This window comes from Ranitomeya imitator, chromosome 1 (assembly GCF_032444005.1).
Source record: "Ranitomeya imitator isolate aRanImi1 chromosome 1, aRanImi1.pri, whole genome shotgun sequence".
In the NCBI taxonomy this organism is placed as follows: domain Eukaryota; kingdom Metazoa; phylum Chordata; class Amphibia; order Anura; family Dendrobatidae; genus Ranitomeya; species Ranitomeya imitator.
In genome coordinates this window covers 146,865,023-146,890,153 of record NC_091282.1, presented here as the reverse complement: position 1 = coordinate 146,890,153, position 25,131 = coordinate 146,865,023, and the positions used below count along the sequence as shown (strand labels likewise).

At 40.8% G+C, this 25,131-nt stretch overlaps 1 protein-coding gene across 24 annotated transcripts in view; it reads left to right on the top strand.

Annotated features, from left to right (window-relative positions):
* MEF2C (myocyte enhancer factor 2C) overlaps positions 1–25,131 on the top strand; it is a 359,868-nt gene that overhangs the window by 213,030 nt on the left and 121,707 nt on the right. For all 24 annotated transcript variants that reach the window (XM_069751518.1, XM_069751584.1, XM_069751568.1 and 21 more), the window contains one exon: positions 24,557–24,760. In XM_069751518.1, coding sequence (XP_069607619.1) covers positions 24,557–24,760 — 204 coding nt within the window. The remainder of the gene's footprint in view (positions 1–24,556; positions 24,761–25,131) is intronic.

The window sequence follows — 25,131 nt, the reverse complement described above, 5'->3', positions numbered from 1 at the left end:
AGCTGCTTAAGCTTGCATTAAATATTATTATAATAGGTTTTGCTATTATAGTAAATATAATAAAATATTTTTAATTAATTTTGAAGAAGGATAAAAAAAGTCTAAAACTGAACATATGAATGACCATGGAAAGGGATGAAACAGTGTTTGCATTAACAGAACCTTACGATGGCGGAGAGATGTAATAATTCAGCCTGAGTGTGTCTAATATAAACGTACATTCATGTATGTGACTGATTCCAAAGTCGATAGAAAGGCAATTTGCATAGTTAACATATTCAGTTGAATACACATTAGCATTTTAATTAGTGACTTTACATGTTATTTTCCATTGTCGTTCTTGATGAAAGGACGTCTTTTGCTCTTTATCAAACTTTTAGGTAGCAAAAACTGAATATGTTATACTTTTTAGGCCTCATGTAAAAAGTACCAGCGACTGAAAGGCTTTTATTTTCTGCTTTGCCGTAAAGAAAGCAAGAATATGATTGACTGCTATAGGTGAAAGATTAGTATGGGGGGTCGTGTGTACTAGTTTGATTGCACTAAAATATCAAGTTAAATAGAAACAAGGACCCTGATTAATAAAAAAAATGTTGCCCGAAATCGGGCTTAAAATAGTTTCAAATATGGAAAGTTTTTGTGGAGCTTATTAAATTACAACAGAAATGTCCCCATCTTTCCGAGAGGCCCACACTTCTTAATGAATTTGATGACTATTACTCCAGTGGACCCTTCATCAAAACTGAAGTTTAAAACACCAATCTGGATGAAATAGGGTTAAGAGCTTTTAGCGAATGTATACGTCATGGAGCGACTATGGGTATATAGATCAAGCTCAGGAATGGCACCTGTCTCTACGGGCTCGATCACACTGGGGTATAACATGGTCGAGTGCTATCCGATGTTTTATCTGATATCACGCGGCCCAATGCTATACTATGGGGCAGTACAGGTCTGCCATTATTTTCTCATGCCGATCTCTGCTGTGTGATCACTTATGGGTTTGTGCGCACCATAAGTATTTGATGCAGACATTTGTACTCCATTTCTGCAACTTTGGGCAGGAAAATCGCAAGGGCAAAAAAGTGCATTTTCCCCATGTTTTTAATGGGTTTTTTACATGCGTTTCTGTTGCAGATTTTTCCCCACTCATTAGTATAAGTGAAATTTGCAATTTTCATTCAATTTGTTAGAGTCAGGAAACCCCTCGGGTTTTTATGACAAATCTGCACAGGAAAAAATGAGAAATCTGCAACATGTGCACAGGTCCAACTACACTTAGGCTACTTTCACACTAGCGTCGGATTCGGCCTGTCGCATTGCGTCGGGCCAAGATTGCGACACTAGCGTTTGATGAGCCACACAACGGGTGCAGCGGATGCATTTCTCCGGCGCATCCGCTGCCCCATTGTGAGGTACGGGGAGGTGGGGGCGGAGTTCCGGCCGCGCATGCGCGGTCGGAAAATATGGTCCGTTGGCAGCAAAAAAACATTACATTTAACGTTTTTTGCTCCCGGTGGTCCGCCACAACATGGCGCAACTGTCGCACGATGGTTGCGACGTGTGTCAATACGTCGCAATGCATTGGTAATGTTACTCTATGGGGCAAAAACGCATCCTGCAAACAACTTTGCAGGATGTGGTTTTTCCCCTAAACGACGCATTGCGACGTATTAAAAAAAACGCCAGTGTGAAAGTAGAATCAGATGGTGGGATATTGATAGGGCATCCATTCCCAGGTTTAAACCCACTATGGGGAATAAAAAATAAAGTGAAAAACAGTTTTTAAAAATAAATAAATAAAAATTACGGTAATTGCACTATCCAAAAATAAAAAGATTAAAAAATAACAGAACACATATTTTAAAAATAAATAAATATTTGGCATTGCCATATTTGTAAAAGTCCAGTACCTCACAGTCTAAAATTATTTAACCCATAAGGTACATGCCATATAAAAAAATAAACAGAATTGCATTTTTTTTACTTTTCCTACATCCCACCCAAAATGCCGTAAAAGTCAAATGAAAACCTAATATGCATCCAAAAAAGCTACCAATAAAAAGTAATGATTGGCACATAAACGTCAAGACATCAAACAGCTTCCTTGAAGGAAAATTAAAACTAATGGGTCTCGGAAGGGTGACACGATCTAATATTCATTTTTTCAAAGTTCCAATTTTTTTAAATCACTAAAATAAGAATAAATAAAAAGGATAGCTGCTAATCTTTTTTGCAGAATGAAAAATATTAATGTGGAATTTTGGGGGGGGGTCTATTTTTTTGAGTAAAACAAATTTCAGTAGCTATCGGGGACTGTTTGATGTGAGCAATAATTACTAACAACTTATAAAAGAAGGACACTGCCATCAAATAAATATCTCACAAGGGAATATAAAAATACAATTCACACAATGAATTTCCCCCAACGACACTCCGGAGTGTAGTTGAAAGATGTAGATGTTCTTCTAACCGGAACCCTTCTTTCCAGCAGCCCTCGGTAACGTGTCACATGCTCCACGCTTCAGAACATGGCTACATTTTGCTACTTTTTGTTCTTTATTTAGCATTCGCTACGTTTTGAAACATAAGATCCTTCGTTCAGTGTTTTAAATCTCAAGACAAAAGACTGTAGTGAAAGGGACCTCATGTCCTTTTTCTCTTCAAAGTATTTTTTTATCTAACAGATTTGCTGTAAAATAAAAGTCAATGAAACGAAGATTTTTTTTCCGTCTGATTTTATATGGTCTTGATACTTTCCAGTTGTAGAAACTTTCTTGGTATATATCGTGTATGAGGTAGTGGAAGGCGCTTATTCCATCTTTTTTACATTTATATCAGAATATTTTTAACTCTTCATATATCTAGTATTTTTCTCATATAGAAAACAATATATAATATTTGCCAGATATCTCAACCTTTCACAAGTATTTGATGTTTTTATGATGATCCAGATTTTCTTTCCCAATTAGCTACATTAGGGTATTTGTGCTTTTTTAGTACATTTTTACATGCTTTTTTGTTGTGGCAGATTTTCTGCTGTAGTTTTTGTCTACTTTTGCTATTTCATGTTTTAAGTTTTGATATTCGTGTTATTTATGACTTGTGTATGAACTGTTGAATTGTAAAGTGCTCTGGAATATGTTGGCGCTATATAAATAAAGATTAGTAGTAGTAGTAGTTACTTAGCTTTGACAAAACTTTATTATTAAAGGGGTTGTCCACAACTAGGACAACCCCTTCTTGATCAAAATGTTTGGCGTCGATGAAATAATAAAGCCTGTATTCCCCTCTCATGCCGGCGTTGTTCCCGTGGTGTGGGCACTCCATCTCCCAGGGCTCTCGTGTGGTTGTTGTGACACGTGACGCTGGCACCCAATCAGCTCTGACGTCACTGTCTCCGCTAGAAGTCTGGGCTGCAGCTGATCTCAAACTTCCTCTGCCTGCTCAATCACAGGAGGCGGGATAGTGACGCCAGTGCTGATTGGGTGCTGGTGTCATGTGTCACAACAACAACATGGAAGCCCTGGGGGATGGAGTGCTAACACCGCCGGAATGGTACCAGCATGGGAGGTGATTATTTGCTTCATTATTTTGTCGGCACCAAGGCAGGGATATGAGAAGAAGTCGTCCAAGTAGTGGAAAACTTTTTTAAAGTTATTATTCTATTTACCTGCCGCTTTTATTGCATTTCTGCTACAGAAACACACTAAAAATGCATTTATGTATTTTCCTCATCTCATTCAATTCTATAGGGAAAATGTGCAATTAAAATGCAGATTTACTGGTGGTTGCAATGCCCGGTGTCAGCGGCAGCGGGACTACTCAGTCACGGAGCTGCACAGCACATTTTAGTCGATGGAATAGTGGACGTGGCCGGGTACCATATATCTTCCCCTATTGATCTGAACAGGGGGCGGATGTGCAGCACCTGGCCGCGACCACTATACACTACAGCTGATCGGCGGTGGTGCTGTGTGTCGCACCCCTACAACCGATCAGACATTGACAACCTTTCTAAAGGATATGTCATCAATGTTAAAGTCCCAGAAAACCCTTTAAATGATTGTTTCTGTGTGTATGAAAGTGCTGTCAGTCTGTCTAAACAGTTTACCAAATGGCCGCCAATCAGCTTACATGCAGCCGACTAGTCGTTCTTTAACGGTCGCTGATCAAGTGCAAACCAATCCCAAGTGACAGTTCTTTAAGATTTGGGCAAATATGATATCACCTCCTCCACAACAGACTAGACTAAAGGCCCCTTCACATTAAGCGACGCTGCAGCGATACCGACAACGATCCGGATCGCTGCAGCGTCGCTGTTTGGTCGCTAGAGAGCTGTCACACAGACCGCTCTCCAGCGACCAACAATGCCGGTAACCAGGGTAAACATCGGGTAACTAAGCGCAGGGCCACGCTTAGTAACCCGATGTTTACCCTGGTTACCAGCGTAAAAGTAAAAAAAAACAAACACTACATACTTACCTTCCGCTGTCTGTCCCCGGCGCTGTGCTCTGCACTCCTCCTGCACTGACTGTGAGCACAGCGGCCGGAAAGCAGAGCGGTGATGTCACCGCTCTGCTTTCCGGCTCACCAACGCTCACAGCCAGTACAAGAGGAGTGCAGAGCACAGCGCCGGGGACAGACAGCGGTAGGTAAGTATGTAGTGTTTGTTTTTTTTTACTTTTATGCTGGTAACCAGGGTAAACATCGGGTTACTAAGCGCGGCCCTGCGCTTAGTAACCCGATGTTTACCCTGGTTACCAGTGAAGACATCGCTGGATCGGTGTCACACACGCTGATCCAGCGATGTCCACGGGAGATCCAGCGACGAAATAAAGTTCTGGACTTTGTTCAGCGACCAACGATCTCCCAGCAGGGGCCTGATCGTTGGTCGCTGTCACACATAACGATTTCCATAACGATATCGTTGCTACGTCACAAAAAGCAACAATATCGTTAAATATATCGTTATGTGTGAAGGTACCTTAACGCTGCAGCCCCCTCCCCCACTTCTCCTGTTAGATACCATCTTCCTTAACAACATAAGTGTTGCAATGGCAACATCTGATTCTTACCAGATGACATCTACAGGAGCAGGGTACATCATATACATCATATAGAGCCCTCTTTCCTGCCTGCTATCATTACCCTACTGTATCTAGATGATGCGATTATCGTATAGCTTTCTATATTAATCAGTCCATACAGCTTTCTCTATAGGAAAATTTTGTATATAGCAACTCTTCTAAAACACAAATGGATGGCCTCTCTATATACATCTAAGGCTGTGATCACACATTGTGTTTTTGCTGTCTTGGCAGTACAGAAGTTGCTTACAAAAAGCAGGTTTTGCTGTGTTTTTGTTGCATTTTTTGAGGCACATTTGTTATATTTTTGCTGCATTTTTTGCTCTTTTTTATTGTTTCTTCTGCATGATGATAAAGTTTAGTACCCGCCAAAGAAACATGATGCAACTTCCTTACATTTTTGCACCAAAAACACAGCAAAATCTGATACCTGTGTTTTTTGCACTTGCTTATCGATTTCTATGGGCGAGAAAACGGTGCAAAGACAGTAAAAAAGGTGGTATGCTGCAGTTTTAAAAAACTTAGCAGTTTTATGTGTGTGCATTAGATTTCTGAAATCTCATAGCTTTTGCTGGTACTGTAAAATGCAGCTTAAAATTTGCATAAGAAATGCGCATCAAAAATGCAACGTGTGAACATAGCTGAAAATTAATCCAAATTTTGAAGTGTTCTGTCTACTTGGCGGATATTCATCACATAGTATTACATTTTGTACAATATAATCATAATTGCAAAATAATAATAATAATAATCTGCCGCATGTGAATGTATGGTGGACTTTTGCTGTGGATTTCTTTGAGATCGCCCCTTATACATTGCAGAACAGTGGCGGACATATCATTGGCGCAATTTCAGCCTGGATCCTGAGAAGATTTTTTATGCAATATGTGGATGAGCAACCAATCACAGAGCAGCTTACATTTTGTAGCCTGTTCTTGCAAAATGAAAACTGCACTGTGTTTGGTTGTTATGGACAACAAAGACTTTTTTCTTTTAGACAGTTTTCTTGCTGAAAGTAAAGGAGACCAGAATACTTAGAGGAACAACAGGAGTAAATAAGAGCAAAAGTGGTCACTTTTCCCCTGTTGACGGATCCTCTGCAAATAATTCTTCCATGATTATTGGATTTAGCCATACCAGGGATGAGATTAAAGAGAACTGAAGTGAAATATAACTTTCAATTATTTTTTATTTTGTTGTATATTTCTTTATTTTTTTCTGCTTTTGATTATAGAATGTAAAAAAAAGTTAAAGGAAAAAATATATATTTACACTTTTTACAAAGCTGGGCAACAACACAAGTCTGTTGTAAGTGCCATGTGAATGAAGCTCAGAGATCAGGCGGTTCCTGGTGGTGGTGGAATGCCCCATTGGCAGCGGTGAAGGCCTGGAGCCCTCAATGTGCGGCACATGTGTACGCTGTCTCAGTCTATATAAATGACTGTCAGTAATAAGTACTGAACTGGGCCAGCTGCTACCTTTTTGTCTCCAGTCAAGGAATGATTATCACGACCCTGGGGGAAAAAAGTTGAAGGTGGGAAGCATAAGTGAAGTCATTGTTGAGAGGAAGAAGTTACTGTTTTCCTGTTTTGACAGGAAATGGAGACAAATGTGCTTCCTGACCATTTTCTCATTAGAGAATTAGCTTTTTATTGACCTTAAGGTTAGACACATTTCAGTACCATGAAGACTGGTAGACGTGCTTTCTGCCTGAATATTTACATGGTATTTGGTCAATTAGACAGGATATTTAGAAGAAATTTATTGAATTACATTTTGCACCACATTAATTTGCCAGCGTGCCAATGTTATTGAGCAGAGAATGTATGGTATTACTAGGTACTTGTCAGGGCTTTCTATAGTTAATTGGATTATTGCACTCAGTCATATCAGTGCTGCTATAACATCCAGTCTACATGGACATTAACTCTCTAGTTAACCCTTGGCTAAAAAAAAAGTTCAATAACTGCTCTATAGGTTAATTCCACTCCGTATGTCAGAGTCTCACGGTTCGTGTAAAAAGCGTGATATGCAGACTATTCGCGGGTCTCTTGCCCCAAACACAACAGTGTTATAGGCATAAATGTGGCTGCTGAACTCAGATCAGGGAACTCATGGCTGGTATGGAACCGCAGTATAGATGTGTGAGGCCGACCTTAATATTAATGTAGACTATGGCCATAGTCTGCAGGTCATGTGGTAGATTGCATGGTGGAGTTGTACCCACCTATGTGTCTAAATACTGTGACAATTTTGGGTGGAATTAGCACCAAAGGTAGCATCGTCCTGCATTACCAACTGGTTTGTGGTGCTAAGTGCAAAATGAAACACATATGAAGTAATGAAAATTCAAAGGAAATAACTTTATTCAACTTATAAATGGCATGATAATAAAAATTACAGACCAGCCCACATATAAGGCAAAACTCCATTACTTGAACCCTAACTAACCGCTAAGGCCAATCATATCTTTACTGAAGTCCCTCCTCAGCACTCCGGCTCTCATGAAGTTTCTTCAAATTTCTTTTGGATGCCAGTCCTTTTGGGACAGATCATCAATCATCTATCTCCAACCGGTTCACAGTTCCTCTGCCTACTGCAGGACATAAATACATAAAACATCATAAGAACACAGCCATCATAATCTGCATTATAAATCACAAGAGGCTTGGTTTGTTTTAAAACATTTTACAAATCTCAATACTTATTTGATAGCATAAGTCAAATGTACTGGTTCTCTAATCTGAAAAAGAACCAATCAGCTATAGAAATTTATAACTGGCATATTTACGTAGGAAAAAACTTAGGGGTGAAACAGGTTGATGCATGATTACTTCACATGACTTACATGTTGATTTCTATCTATCTATCTATCTATCTATCTATCTATCTATTTATCTAGCATCATCTATCATCTATCTTCTATCTATCCATTATCTATCTATCTATCTATCTATCTATCTATCTATCTATCTATCTATCTATCCATTATCTATCTATCTATCTATCTATCTATCTATCATGGATCTTTCTGTCTATCTATTATCTATCTATCTATTATTAACATCTATTTCTATCTATCTATCGATTGTAAAAAACATTGTATATGGCGAATTTAAAGTGATGAAGTTTAAATTCCCCATATACAATGTGTGTTACAGTTTGTCATGTTGTTTTGGTTAATATAATAAAGATATAAAATGAAGATACTGTGGGACCACCTGCCATGACAAGGCATTCCTCTTTTAATGGTACCCTAACCATTTCTATCATGCATGCTTCTCCTGAATGGGCATGTATAATTCAAAGCTAATTAAGAACAACTTAAGGCCGGATTAAAACCAGGGTATTTCAGAGACAGCAATGGCCGGTCTCACATTGGATCAGTCCAACCAGACCTTGTACCTTCATATGTGTCTGTAACACTGTAAAACCCGATTATGAGACTTGTATTCAGCTGATGAATTGCAGTCTGAATGAGGACCGTAAATTGCAGCAAAATGAAACTGGCCTTAGACTGATAGGAGTAATGCCCAGATAATTGGAGGCAGTTACCACCTCCAAATGTACACTATGAAGAGAAAACTGACCAGTGCCACTTTTTCATACTTGTTTTATTCCCTTTAGAAGTCTCTCTATCTATTTATCTTTTCCGTGAGCTACTTAAATTGTGATAGAGAACTGAACACGAGGTGCTTCTGTTTTCCTGTAGCTAAATCACAACCTACATACAGGGACACATTTTTCACCTTCATTTATCGCACTCACAAAAGCACCTTTGCAAAAAGATGGAAAGTGCTTTTTTTTTAAAAAAAAAAAAAAAAGATAATTTGCTAAATGTTTCATCCAGTATGAAGCCATGTGAGATTTTAATTGCTTAGTAGTGATTTTTTTTTTCCAAAGGAAATTTGTCACCACTGAAATTAAAGGGAACCTTGCAAACTCGGCTTTGGGAAAATGGCCGCCGCGATCTCTTGTGCGCACGCGCGGCATCCCGCGGCCATTTTCCTGAAGCACCGTGCAACAGAGCACTCCATCTGCGCACGCGCGGCCCCAGGAAGATGGCCGCGCCCACCGATGAAAGGGATGACAGCGCAGATCGCGCACTGTGTCTTCACGTGGGCACAGGGAATTCGGACCTTGGACATGCGCACACCACTACGCCACCAACGGAAAGCTGGGGAAGAAAAGAGCGCTGTGAACACGCCCACCTGACCAGACCAGCCTGATTGACAGGCGAAAACGGCGACTTTGGTAATGTATTTCTCAGCATACATGGGGAATCAGGGTAGACTGCATACACTATAGTAACGCACAGCGCAGGCCCTATTTAACAGTATTTATAGCTCAATCTGAAAAAACGGGGTGACAGGTTCCCTTTAACCAATGGTTAACAGATGCCCTAAGACACAGCAGCCTATGCCAACTGGTTAACCCTCTAAGCTCCTTTGTTGAGGAGGCAAAGTACTAAACTATAGGTGCCAGAAATTAGCACAATGTGGTGGAGCGAAGATCTAGAGATGATTTGACCTACTTGGCCTATAGATCATGTAGTATTAAAGAGTATATTAGATATCAAGTTGGATGGATTGGTTATTGAGCTCTAGGGCATAAAAGACTGAAAAGGCCGAATATATTTTATTGAGGAGATAGTAACCAATAATCCCCCGGTAACCATGCAGCTTAAACTGAGTAAAAATCAAAACATTTTGAACATTAACCATGATAAGTTTGATTTTCACCTTTTCACCTGAATCTCCATCTAGTTTGTCCATCACCAACACATCCAGTATGACGTAACACACTACATTTGTTTTGACTGAAACTCATTAAAATTAAACGAGTGCAAAACCAAATATAAGAAGTTCGCGTCTTCCAGAACAATACGTCAGGAAGAGTAGTTAATAATGTTTTTTGAGTGGGGAGGAGGGCTATGAAGCCTGCAGAACGATATATAATGTATTTTTAGCTCTACAAATAAACAATGCCATTTGACTCTATTGTAACATTCACCATTTTTTCATCCTTAAAAAGAAACTAAATATAGAAAAAGAAAATACGTGTATATAATAAAAAGCAAATCTATTTGTGGATGTGAAAGGTCTATTCCAGTATTGTTTACTTATTTCTATGAATCACTTACTGCTTGTTGGCTTCACAATGTCTCCAGCGAGCAGTGTTGTCTTCACCAGCAAAGAAAGCTTCATCCTATGCAAATAAGCCAAGTCAAACGTCTACCACACTAATTAATTACATTATATATATATATATATATATATATATATATATATATATATATATGTATTTATATATGCACACATAAATGAAGATTAGGATATAAATTATAACTGAGTACTATTCACAAATCTAGATATCATCTATGTGAAAAGAAAGTTGTTTATTGCAATCCCTTCTTCTCTAAATTAGTTCTAAATTTCTGTAAGTCGCTGCAACTATGTGTTTAACAGTTAACTTACTACTACCTGACCTTTGGACCATGTTCTGACTACCGGTTCATTTTTGCCCCTTTGCTTGGATCCACTATTTCTCTGGTATTTTGACCCCGGGCTGTGACCTGACTTATGCCTTCATCTTTTCCCTTAGTGTACTACATGCTCTCTTGGTACTGACCCCGGAACGTCTGACTTCTCTGCCTCATATCCTGTCCGTGAGTAGTGACCAGTGTCACATTTTAACCGGCGAGTCGGGGAATTGGCTCCATTGCCTATTCCAGAAAGATCATGGACTCATTTGTCCATAGATTTTATTATAGATTTGCCTTTGTCTGGTGGAAAAACTGTTATTTGGATGGTACTTGAACATTTCAATAAACAATCTTGCTTTGTTCCGTTATCGGGGTTATGCTGAAATGCTTTCCAGGTTATTTATTATTCATATGGTGATATTGCATGGCATTACTTTGAACATTACATCTGATATGGGTGTACAATTTGTCTTTAAATTCTGGAGGGCATTTTTGAGGAAAGTGGGGATTGATTTGTCGTTTTCCCATGCTTACCACCCTGAAACCAACGATCAGACAGAGATGATGAATCAATCTTTAGAACAAATTTTAAGATGTTTTCTTGCTTCTCAGCAGGAGGACTGGTCCTCATTTTTTCCTCTTGCTGAGTTCACCTTTAACAGTCCAGTCAATCAATCCACTGGAAGCTTGCATTTCTTTTCTTTATGGTTTTCGTCCTCATTTTGGTGATTTTTCTAGGATGAGTTCTTGGCGTTCTGGAGTAGAGCTGGCCATAAAGAAACTTCGGGAAGTCTGGAAAGGTTGAGAGGGATATTGGGGTGGCTCATCTTCGTCAAAAACGTGAGGTCGATAAGAAACGTTCAGCTGGTTCTGCTTTTAAAGTTGGTGATAAAGTTTGGTTATAATCCAGGAATATTATGCTAACGGTACCTTAGGCGAAGTTGGGTCCTAAATTTGTTAGCCTGTATGAAATTCTAGAGGTAATTAAGCCAGTTGCCATTAGAATAAAGCTTCCGCAGTCCCTTCATGTCACTAATGTTTTCCACAAATCCCTGTTAAAGAAAATTGTCTGTCTCATCGATGCCTCTTCCAGTGTCTGTCGAAGGATGTTTGGAGTACGAGGTGCAAAGGATTGTTAATTCTTGGGGGGTCAAAAATTCCCTCCAATATCTTGTTCATTGGAGGGGATATGGACTCGAGGAGAGATCCTGGGTTCCAGATTGTTCGGTGAATGCTGATTGTTTGATCCAAGCTTTTCATCGTAGCTTTCCTGTTAAACTTGGGGGAGCAGTGGCCCCCTGTTGTGAATTCCGCTCTTGGGCTCCCTCCAGTGGTTGTAAGTGGCACTTTTGTGAGTTCTGCTCTTGGGCTCCCTCCGGTGGTTTTAAGTGGTATGGCTGCTCCTTGGATTTATCAGTCTGCAGCTGCTTCCACTGTTTGTCTTTCTGCTCGGCTATTTTTACCTGGCTCTTCCCTTCAGCCAGTGCCACTTGTCAATGGTTCCTGGTTGGATTCACATCTCTTTTGGATTTCCCTGTTATCCTGACCAGTTCAGCAAAGTTAAGTCCTTGCTTGCTCTTTTCTGTCCACAGGTTGTGGACTTATCCATTCTGTGCTTTCTATGTTTTGTCCAGCTTGTCAGTATGAATTAATTCAGTAAGCTGGAAGCTCTGGGAAGCAGATTTACCCTCCACACCTTTAGTCAGGTGTGGAGATTTTTGTAAACTCTGTGTGGATTTTTTTGTAGTGTTTTATACTGACCACACAGTATTCCATCCTGTCCTATCTATCTAGCTAGACTGGCCTCCTGTGCTACATCCTGGTTTCATTCTGTGTATGTCTTTTCCCTCTCCACTCACAGTCATTACTTGTGGGGGGCTATCTATCCTTTGGGGATTTTCTCTGAGGCAAGATAGTTTTCCTGTTTCTATCTTTAGGGGTAGTTAGTTCTCAGGCTGTGACGAGGTGCCTAGGGAGTGTCAGGAGCATCCCACGGCTACTTCTAGTGTTGTGTTGAGCTTAGGGACTGCGGTCAGTACAGGTACCACTTCCTTCAGAGCTCGTCCCATGTTGCTCCTAAACCACCAGTTCATAACAGCCCGCTGTCAGTATTCCTCCTCACAGTGTGTCTGGGACTCAGCGATGGACAGATCTGGCATCCTATCCTGTGCTGAGCTGTCAGTGCTTCGATTGACAGCTCAATTGACATAGATGAGATTGGGAGGTGCAGAGATTTTTCCAGATGCTCACCTCACCGTTCTTAGTAATTTCCATGCTATTTAGGTGAGCTGTCTGGCCCAGATCACTGCCAATTAAAGCTTCTGCTCTCTGAGGTGTTTTTGCCTGATTCCTGTGCTGTAAGTTCTTATCTACAGCTGCCTGACTTTTGGAACGTGCTCTGACTACTCATTTGTTTATGCCCCTTTGCTTAGATCTGCTATTTGTCTTGTATATTGACCCTGGACTGTGACTTGACTTATGCCTTCATCGTCTTCCTTAGTTTACTACGTGATCTCTTGGTACTGCTGAGAGAATTGTTAATGCACTTTTTGCCAATGAGCAGTGGCATAATTTGTATATGGTACTAAATGAAAAATCTCCAACAGGCCTAGAACTGTTCAGAGTCTTTAGCCTACTAGTTTTTTCATATGGGCCAAAAGGGAACTTTTATGCTTCCTTATGCTCCAGAGACCAGGTGCAGTTATACCATTGTATATAAGTACAAGATAAGTAAAATAAAGTATAATTTGAATTATTCCATATATAGATATTTGCACAAATCTAACAAGGAGTCAGTACACCCAAACTAGTGAAAAAGTAAGGATGTTGATGAATAAAGGATCATTATTTTTTCACTATCTTGGATGTGCTGACTGAGTCTTTTTTTGAATTTTTATGCCTTTGATATAAAACTTTGCCAGTTTCCTTGGGTGAATTTGTCACCCAATTAGGCAATGCTGCTTTTATATATATATATATATATATATATATATATATATATATATATATATATATATATATATATATACACACACACACACTCGGGGAGTAACTATAATCGGTATAGGGTTATCACCTATGAGGGATGTACAGCCCCTTTGGTCAAATTAAGGGCCTAACTTGAGATTTTTCCATTGGAGCCGCAAGCTTCAGGTTAGGACACTGTGTGTATATATCTATATATATAATTGTCTAAGGGTTTTTCTGTCTGTCTGTCTGTCCTGGAAATCCCGCGTCTCTGATTGGTCGAGGCCGCCACAGCCCATAGCACAGCCCACGCACTATATTACACAGCACACATAGTATATAACACAGGCCACATAGTATATAGCATAAGCCACGTAGTATATAGCACAGCCACGTAGTATATAACACAGCCACGTAGTATACTTCCCAGCCACGTAGTATATTGCATAGCCACGTAGTATATAACACACCACACATAGTATATAGCAAAGAGACGTAGTATATAACATAGCCCACTTAGTATATAACACAGCCCACGCAGTATATAACACAGGCCACGCAGTATATAACACAGCCCATGCAATATGTAACACAGCCCATGCAGTATATAACACAGCCACGTAGTATATTGCACAGCCACGTAGTATATAGCACAGAGACGTAGTATATAGCACAGAGACGTAGTATATAACACAGCCCATGCAGTATATAACACAGCCCACATAGTATATAGCAATGTGGGCACCATATCCCTGTTAAAAAAAGAATTAAAATAAAAAATAGTTATATACTCACCTTCTGGCGGCCCCTGGATCCAGCCCAGGCATTTAGTGATGCTCCTCGTGACGCTTTGGTACCAAGAATGCATTGCGGCAATAACACGTGATGATGTAGCGGTCTTGCTAGACCTCTATGTCATCATCTCGTGAGACTGCTACGTCATCTGCAGTCATTGCTGCAATGCATTCTTGGGACCGGAGAGTCGCGAGGAGCGGGAAAGGCCCCGGAAGGTGAGAATATAATGATTTTTTATTTTTTTTATTATTTAACATTAGATTTTTTTACTATTGATGCTGCATAGACATTATCAATAGTAAAAAGTTGGTCACACAGAGTTAATAGCAGCGTTAGCAGACTGCATTACACTGCGTTATGCGGCAGTGTAACGCAGTCCGTTTAACGGACTGCTAAACCGCTATGGAGGCACTGACTGGGAAGTAGGGAGGGACACTGACTGGAAGGGAGTCGGAAAGGGCAAGTTCATGACCAGACTGTGCCCACGCAGTATATAACACAGCCCACATTGTACTTAACACAGCCCATGTAGTATATAACACAGCTACGTAGTATATAACACAGCCACATAGCATGTAGCACAGCCACGTAGTATATAACACAGCCCACATTGTACATAACACAGCCCACATAGTATATAGCACAGCCATGTAGTATATAACACAGCCATGTATTATATAGCACAGCCATGTAGTATATAACACAACCCACGCAGTATATAGCACAGCCCATGTAGTATACAGCACAGCCCACATAGTATATAGCACAGGCCACGTAGTATATAACACAGCCCACACAGTATATAACACAGCCCACACAGTATATAACACAGCCCACGTAGTATATAACACAGCCCACATAGTATATAGCACAGCCCACACAGTATATAGCACAGCCCACGTAGTACATAACACAGTCCATGGAGTATATAACACAGCCCATGCAGTATATAGCACAGCCCACACAGTATATAGTACAGCCCATGCAGTATATAACACAGTCCACAAAGTATATAACACAGCCCACGCAGTATATAGCACAGCCCACATAGTATATAGCACAGCCCACGTAGTATATAGCACAGGCCATGTAGTATATAACACAGCCCACGCAGTATATAACACAGCCCATGTAGTATATAACACAGCCCATGTAGTATATAACACAGCCCGCACAGTATATAGCACAGCCCACATAGTATATAACACAGCCCATGTAGTATATAACACAGCCTGCACAGTATATAGCAATGCCAATGTAGTATATAGCACAGCCCACACAGTATATAGCACAGCCCACATAATATATAGCACAGCCACAGAGTATATAACGCAGCCCACGTAGTATAAAACACAGCCACATAGTATATAGCAGTGTAGGCACCATATCCCTGTTAAAAAAAAGAATTAGAATAAAAAATAGTTATATACTCACCTACCGGCATCCCCCAGATCCAGCCCAGGCCTTTAGCGATGCTCCCGCCAGGTCCGTTCCCAGTGATGCTATGCGGCAATAACCCGTGATGATGTAGCGGTCTCGCGAGACCACTACGTCCTCTGGGGTAATTACCGCAAAGGATTACTGGGATCAGAGCATCGCAAGGAGCGGGAAAAGCTGTCGGGGATGCCAGAAGGAGAGAATATCACAATTTTTTTTAAAATTATTATTATGTTTAACATTATATCTTTTTACTATTGATGCTGCATAGGCAGCATCAATAGTAAAAAGTGAAGTGGTGTTTAAATCCCGCCCCAATATCGCTGATTGGTCGCGGCCGGACAGGCGCGACCAATCAGCAACGTGGGATTTCCGTTACAGACAAACAGACAGACGGAAGTGGACCTTAGACAATTATATATATAGATATATATAATGTTATTCAGAGGGCAATCTGGAATATGTGCAAATTTAAAATGTATCATTTTTACCTTTGTACACATAATTGTATTTAGTAGATTAAACTCCTTTATTTTAACCCCTTCCCGACCTTTGACGCATACGCTGCGTCATGAAAGTCGGTGCCATTCCGACCCATGACGCAGCATATGCGTCATGGAAAGATCGCGTCCCTGCAGGCCGGGTGAAAGGGTTAACTCCCATTTCACCCGATCTGCAGGGACAGGGGGAGTGGTAGTTTAGCCCAGGGGGGGTGGCTTCACCCCCTCGTGGCTACGATCGCTCTGATTGGCTGTTGAAAGTGAAACTGCCAATCAGAGCGATTTGTAATATTTCACCTAAAAAACTGGTGAAATATTACAATCCAGCCATGGCCGATGCTGCAATATCATCGGCCATGGCTGGAAACACTTATGTGCACCCACCCCACCCCTCCGATCGCCCCCCCAGCCCCCCGATCTGTGGTCCGCTCCCCTCCGTCCTGTGCTCCGCTCCCCCGTCCTCCTGTCCGCTTCCCCCGTGCACCAATCACACCCCCCGCGCTCCGATCCCCCCCCGCACACAGCGACCCCCCCCCTGTGCTCCGATCCACCCCCCGCACAGCGATCCCTCACCCCGTGCTCCAATCCTCCCCCGTGCTCCAATCCTCCCTCCCGTGTTCCGATCCACCCCCCCCATGCTCCGATCCACCCCCGTGCTCCGACGCCCCCCCCGTGCCCTGATCTCCCCCCCCTTATACTTACCTGGCCGCCCGAGGTCCGTCCGTCTTCTTTCCTGGGCGCCGCCATCTTCCAAAATGGCGGGCGCATGTGCAGTGCGCCCGCCGAATCTGCCGGCCGGCAGATTCGTTCCAGAGTGAATTTTGATCACTGAGATATAACCTATCTCAGTGATCAAAATAAAAAAAATAGTAAATGACCCCCCCCCCTTTGTCACCCCCATAGATAGGGACAATAAAAAAAATAAAGAATTATTTTTTTTCACTAAGGTTGGGGTAAGAACTAGGGTTAGGGTTAGGGGTAGGGTTAGGGTTAGGGTTAGGGGTAGGGTTAGGGGTAGGGTTAGGGTTAGGGGTAGGGTTAGGGGTAGGGGTAGGGTTAGGGGTAGGGTTAGGGGTAGGGTTAGGGTTTCGGTATGTGCACACATATTCTGGTCCTATGCGGATTTTTCCGCAGCGGATTTGAAAAATCCACAGTGCTAAACCGCTGCCGATTTATCGTGGATTTACCGCGGTTTTTCTGCGCATTTCACTGCGGTTTTACAACTGCGATTTTCTATTGGAGCAGTTGTAAAACCGCTGCGGAATCCGCAGAAAGAAGTCACATGCTGCGGAATGTAAACCGCTGCGTTTCCGTGCAGTTTTTCCGCAGCATGTGTACAGCGATTTTTGGTTCCCATAGGTTCACATTGAACTGTAAACTCATGGGAAACTGCTGCGGATCCGCAGCATTTTCTGCAGCGTGTGCACATACCTTTAGAATTAGGCTATGTGCACACGGTGCGGATTTGGCTGAGGATCCGCAGCAGTGTTCCATCAGGTTTACAGTACCATGTAAACATATGGAAAACCAAATCCGCTGTGCCCATGGTGCGGAAAATACCGCGCGGGAAAGCTGCGTTGTATTTTCCGCAGCATGCCAATTCTTTGTGCGGATTCCGCGGCGTTTTACACCTGTTCCTCAATAGGAATCCGCAGGTGAAATCCGCACAAAAAACACTGGAAATCCGCGGAAAATCCGCAGGTAAAACGTAGTGCCTTTTACCCGCGGATTTTTCAAAAATGGTGCTGAAAAATCTCATACGAATCCGCAACGTTGGCACATAGCCTTAGGGTTGGGTTGGAATTAGGGTTGTGGTTAGGGTTAGGGGTGTGTTGGGGTTAGGGTTGTGGTTAGGGGTGTGTTGGGGTTAGGGTTGTGATTAGGGTTATGGCTACAGTTGGGATTAGGGTTAGGGGTGTGTTGGGGTTAGTGTTGGAGGTAGAATTGAGGGGTTTCCACTGTTTAGGCACTTCAGGGGGTCTCCAAACGCAACATGGCGCCACCATTGATTCCAGCCAATCTTGTATTCAAAAATTCAAATGGTGCTCCCTCACTTCCGAACCCCGACGTGTGCCCAAACAGTGGTTTACCCCCACATATGGGGTACCAGCATACTCAGGACAAACTGCGCAACAATTACTGGGGTCCAATTTCTCCTGTTACCCTTGAGAAAATAAAAAATTGCTTGCTAAAACATCATTTTTGAGGAAAGAAAAATGATTTTTTATTTTCACGGCTCTGCGTTGTAAACGTCTGTGAAGCACTTGGGGGTTCAAAGTGCTCACCACATACCTAGATAAGTTCCTTGGGGGGTCTAGTTTCCAAAATGGGGTCACTTGTGGGGGGTTTCTACTGTTTAGGCACACCAGGGGCTCTGCAAACGCAACGTGACGCCCGCAGACCATTCCATCAAAGTCTGCATTTCAAAAGTCACTACTTCCCTTCTGAGCCCCCACGTGTGCCCAAACAGTGGTTTACCCCCACACATGGGGTATCAGCGTACTCAGGAGAAACTGGACAACAACTTTTGTGGTCCAATTTCTCCTGTAACCCTTGGGAAAATAAAAAATTCTGGGCTAAAAAATTATTTTTGAGGAAAGAAAACGTATTTATTATTTTCACGGCTCTGCGTTATAAACTTCTGTAAAGCACTTGGGGGTTGAAAGTGCTCACCACACATCTAGATAAGTTCCTTTGGGGGTCTAGTTTCCAAAATGGGGTAATTTGTGGGGGATCTCCAATGTTTAGGCACACAGGGGCTCTCCAAACGCGACATGGTGTCCGCTAATGATTGGAGATAATTTTCCATTTAAAAAGCCAAATGGCGTGCCTTCCCTTCTGAGCCCTGCCGTGCGCCCAAACAGTGGTTTACCCCCACATATGGGGTATCTGCATACTCAGGACAAACTGGACAACAACATTTGTGGTCCAATTTCTCCTATTACCATTGGCAAAATAGGAAATTCCAGGCTAAAAAATCATTTTTGAGAAAAGAAAAATTATTTTTTATTTTCATGGCTCTGCATTATAAACTTCTGTGAAGCACCTGGGGGTTTAAAGTGCTCAGTATGCATCTAGGTAAGTTCCTTGGGGGGTCTAGTTTCCAAAATGGGGTCACTTGTGGGGGAGCTCCATTGCATAGGCACACAGGGGCTCTCCAAATGCGACATGGTGTCCGCTAACAATTGGAGCTAATTTTCCATTCAAAAAGTTAAAAGGCGCGCCTTCCCTTCCGAGCCCTGCCGTGTGCCCAAACAGTGGTTTACCCCCACATATGAGGTATCGGCGTACTCGGGAGAAATTGCTCAACAAATTTTAGGATCCATTTTATCCTGTTGCCCATGTGAAAATGAAAAAATTGAGGCGAAAATAAATTTTTTGTGAAAAAAAGTACTTTTTCATTTTTACGGATCAATTTGTGAAGCACCTGAGGGTTTAAAGTGCTCACTAGGCATCTAGATAAGTTCCTTGGGGGGTCCAGTTTCCAAAATGGGGTCACTTGTGGGGGAGCTCCAATGTTTAAGCACACAGGGTCTCTCCAAACGCGACATGGTGTCCGCTAACGATGGAGATAATTTTTCATTCAAAAAGTCAAATGGCGCTCCTTCCCTTCCGAGCCTTACCATGTGCCCAAACAGTGGTTTACCCCCACATGTGAAGTATCGGTGTACTCAGGAGAAATTGCCAAACAAATTTTAGGATCCATTTTATCCTGTTGTCCATGTGAAAATGAAAAAATTGAGGCTAAAAAACTTTTTTTGTGAAAAAAAAGTACTTTTTCATTTTTACGGATCAATTTGTGAAGAATCTGGGGGTTTAAAGGGCTCACTATGCATCTAGATAAGTTCCTTGGGGCGTCTAGTTTCCAAAATGGGGTCACTTGTGGGGGAGCTCCAATTTTTAGGCACACGGGGGCTCTCCAAATGTGACATGGTGTCCGCTAAAGAGTGCAGCCAATTTTTCATTCAAAAAGTCAAATGGCGCTCCTTCCCTTCCAAGCCCTGCCGTGCGCCCAAACAGTGGTTTACCCCCACATATGAGGTATCAGCGTACTCAGGACAAATTGGACAACAACTTACGTGGTTCAGTTTCTCCTTTTACCATTGGGAAAATAAAAAAATTGTTGCTGAAAAATCATTTTTGTGACTAAAAAGTTAAATGTTCATTTTTTCCTTCCATGTTGCTTCTGCTGCTGTGAAGCACCTGAAGGGTTAATAAACTTCTTGAATGTGGTTTTGTGCACCTTGAGGGGTGCAGTTTTTAGAATGGTGTCACTTTTGGGTATTTTCAGCCATATAGACCCCTCAAACTGACTTCAAATGTGAGGTGGTCCCTAAAAAAAATGGTTTTGTAAATTTCGTTGTAAAAATGAGAAATCGCTGGTCAAATTTTAACCCTTATAACTTCCTAGCAAAAAAAAATTTTGTTTCCAAAATTGTGCTGATGTAAAGTAGACGTGTGGGAAATGTTATTTATTAACTATTTTGTGTCACATAACTCTCTGGTTTAACAGAATAAAAATTCAAAATGTGAAAATTGCGAAATTTTCAAAATTTTCGCCAAATTTCCGTTTTTATCACAAATAAACACAGAATTTATTGACCTAAATTTACCACTAACATGAAGCCCAATATGTCACGAAAAAACAATCTCAGAACCGCTAGGATCCATTGAAGCGTTCCTGAGTTATTACCTCATGAAGGGACACTGGTCAGAATTGCAAAAAACGGCAAGGTCTTTAAGGTCAAAATAGGCTGGGTCATGAAGGGGTTAATAACTTCCTTACTATGAACAATGTAATCTAAGTTACTGCTATTAGAGTAATTTGTTATACAGACACTGCTGAAAACCACAAAATATATAATAAAACAAGTATAGTGATGCATTTATAAAAGGTACCAGTCAGAGGCAAACATGTCATTGTTGCAAACTGTGCGGCCGCACAGGGGCGCATGAGGTCAGGAGGCCACATCCCCTCCAAGCAGGTGGAATTGTACATTATGAGGCTTTTGGGCTACAAAGGGCCCATATATTGCACAGAGGCCTCTTCTGCCTGTGTCCCCCAGTGGTAATAGTGTATGGGAATACGCTGTACACCAAGCTTGTATCAGCAGATGTGTAATCGCTTACATTTCACTTAAGTTTTCTAAAATAGACTTAAGAAGAGAGCGATATTGCTCATCATATCTAACATTTCCAAAAAAAGGCGGAATGTTGCGCGCAGCTTCGTTTCCTATTTAGTTTTAGTATTTATGTGCGCATTGTGCCACTTGTGATATATTTCTAACAAAATATTTACTTTGTAGTTTTAGTAATGAGCGTGAAAGCTCCTTAAGCTGAAAAGGATAAACGCACCGAGCGAAGGCATGTGGGAGTCGCTCCTGAGTGGTTACAGACCTGCTGACTGGGTTTAAAGTGCTTACATAATCCTATGGCATTACCAGCTGGCATTGAATCCTCCACTGGGGTGGCAGTTGGTATCAGTTTACTTCTGGAATGCAACCATAAGAAAACGAGGTTTATACTGGAAAATTTGGAATCTGACGTTTCGTTACTGTTCAAACATATGCTAAATACCTTATCCAGCGGGCGGCCAGTAGAAGGAAATATTACACCTTGCATCAGGCATCTTACCAAGAGTCTCACTGGTTGTCCATATCAATGTAACGACTGTAAATGTATCTGTAACTGACTCAAATCTAATAGAAAAAAAAACAAGATTTGGAATCAGACTTTTTATGGTGAAAATTTGCTGCTTAAAAATTTCCATCCTGTCTTTTATCCCAAACTATCAATTATATTCCGATTTTCTTGGTATTAAAAGAACACCTTGTGCTCGTCTGCACCCTCCCAGCCATGTCACTAACCAATCACCATAACAACGTGTTCCGAACACAGAATTCAAATAGAAAAGATATTCTTAGTTTAGGATTCCTTCCAATAAATATTATACATATTTAAGGATCTGTTGTGTACCAGAAGAACATGTTGGCTTTCCTGGCACTGGAACAACTCAGTGATTTTATTATGGATTGAATGTCACTCGTAGATTTGATATAATATCAGATCTCTATAGTATGCTGGGTTTTTTTTTGCTTTTTTTTTTTCATTCTCCGTAAGTGTTGCTACACAGTATTTTCTGCTCTCCGACAACAGATTGTTGGCTCATAGCTGATAATAATACATTAATTAGTACCTTGTAATGACATGACTATTGCATATTAATAGGGGTGACTAATTACAGCTTCAATATTGTACATTTAATGGTATTTTAAGGCATCACGGCAATTCAAATCACAAACACTTGGGCAGATTTACTATTGTTTTCATGCCAGAATTCTGAAAATAGTTGCACCAAAATTTTGGAGCCAATCGAAGTAAAAAAAAGTAAGGATGTTTTTGCCTTCCCAGACACTTAACAAAGTCTAGAGAAGAGGATATGATTTTGTCGAGTCACAAAATGCACCAGTTTTATATGCATAATACTGGAGTAAAGTATACCACTCCAGAGGTGGCGTAAAAAAAACAACAACGTTTAACTTAGGCTTAACTGCACCAAATCTATTGAACTGTCAATTGGTAGATTTGGTGTTCTTTATGGTCTCTAAATCAGGGGCACACGTATCATTGGTGCAGCCAGTTGCCCATTGGGTAATGCGTCCCATTTACACCTCTAAAACATGTGGAATTGTACATTATGATAAGCAACTGGACTGCAAATGGCCATTTTGGTCTTATGTACCAATGGCCATTTTCCATCTGTGTCCACTAGTGGTCTAAATATCTGTATTATGTATGTACTGAATAATCACATTGATTATCTTGCCTTTGTCAACTGCCTAGTTTGCCTAGAACTAACACAACCTTAGATATATGTAAAACATATAAAGGGGTATTATTATATGTTGTGTTTATTATCTATTTATTTTTGTGTTGAATACACATTTTCAACAAAACTCTCTTTTTTTGGCACAATACACATTTAACTTTGTAATAATATGTCAGACTGTAATATTAATTTAGCATGAAAGCTAAAAGCGTAAAAAAAATGCTTGCTTGTCACGTCATGCCCCAAATGGGTGTTAGTGTTGATCATATTGACAGTGTGTTAATTTGATACGTTCTCCATCAAACTAAGTAACTTGTAATCCCAATTGTATTGACATTGGAGGTGTCCTTAGATAAGGCAGCCATTTTTGTCAAGCAATTACGCACTGAAGAAAGTAGAAGGCATCAGTTTGTGGTGTGAAATTAAAAATGTAATTGAGAATTAACATTAAAATTTAAATGGCTGAAATGAGAAGTTCTCATGACTGATGTTGACATGACTGATGTTGGTGTTGTCATGAATGATGTTTTTTCATGACTGATCTTTGGGTTACCATGACTTAAATGTTCTCTTAGAAAGAGGTGGCCCATGTTTATGTTTTCACAATGGGATTTACTGAGTTGGGTGATCTACTAGGCATCTATGAATGGACACAATTTTAGATGCCTCGATACCTCCATTACAGATATGGCAGACATCGGGGGTATTAATCACACTTGCTCCACAGCCAAGAGTTCTTCATGATCTTGCTGCTCCTTTCCTTTGACCTTCTCTGTACTCTCTGTTAAAGCTATCAATTAACAGACTGGTCTTTTCAGAGGTGTGCTAGTTATTGAGATCTAATGCTTTCGTCCCATTCCTAAGGTTGGGTGGGATTTTGAAGTCTGCTTTTTGGCCAACATTATTTTATAACCTCCTACATATGACTTATATAGACACCAAGATGATTTAGCCAATGGAGCTATATAACAAGACCCTAAAGCTATTGAAATCATCTGTTGTAACGCCAAAATGGTGTACTACTGATAGAATAACGTTGCATCAGCCAGAATTACATCGTTTTTAGCTATCGAAGGTCATCATCCGGAACTTATGATGACTTGTACTGCAAACAATGCAATTACTAGAAACAGAATTATTTGGGTGTAGTATCTCAGTGAAAATCAATTCCCCTAATAAGAAAAAAAAATGAGTTATGTCCCAAACTGGTTATGTACTATGCAAATTCATTGATCTTTTTAAGTCCATGTATAATATGGGTTCTATCTTGTTTGTTAGTGAGACATCATGGAGAAATACAAAATACATATATCATTTAAATCGAATATTGAATTATTCTCTGTTCGCATCATGACTAGCTGCGATGTCAGCTACTTTCTCATGTGAAAGGTGTAATATGCTAATGTCCTCATTAATGTAGTCTTAGTTCTAATAATCATATTTTTTTTTCCAGGTGACATTTACAAAGAGAAAGTTTGGTTTAATGAAGAAGGCTTACGAGTTGAGTGTACTATGCGACTGTGAGATAGCTCTTATCATCTTCAACAGCACTAACAAACTCTTCCAGTATGCTAGCACGGACATGGATAAAGTTTTGTTGAAATATACAGAATACAACGAGCCGCATGAAAGTCGAACAAATTCAGACATTGTAGAGGTAAGATTACAGTGAGATTATGTGTTGTCTCATTTGGGAATTAAAAGCCCCTGTTGAGTTCACAATCAAAAAACTCAACATGGCCAACTTTTACTGAAGCCGCTACTGAAGTGTTATCAACAAAAATATGTCACACACACCACAACCCTTTTTCCCAAGCCACATCCTCTCTGCCCCTTCCATGCCCCCTTTATACTCCATGTCCCTCTCCCAAAATGTACACCGGATTTTGTGAAGTTTTGACAGTGAGGGTGGTTTTTATACACCTGATAACCATTTAGATGTTCCAAGAAGAGTGGGAAAGTATGAAGAATCCAGAAGATGGCTATCATGTATCCTGGTTTCACTCACTCAGGTTTGTCTCAATTTCA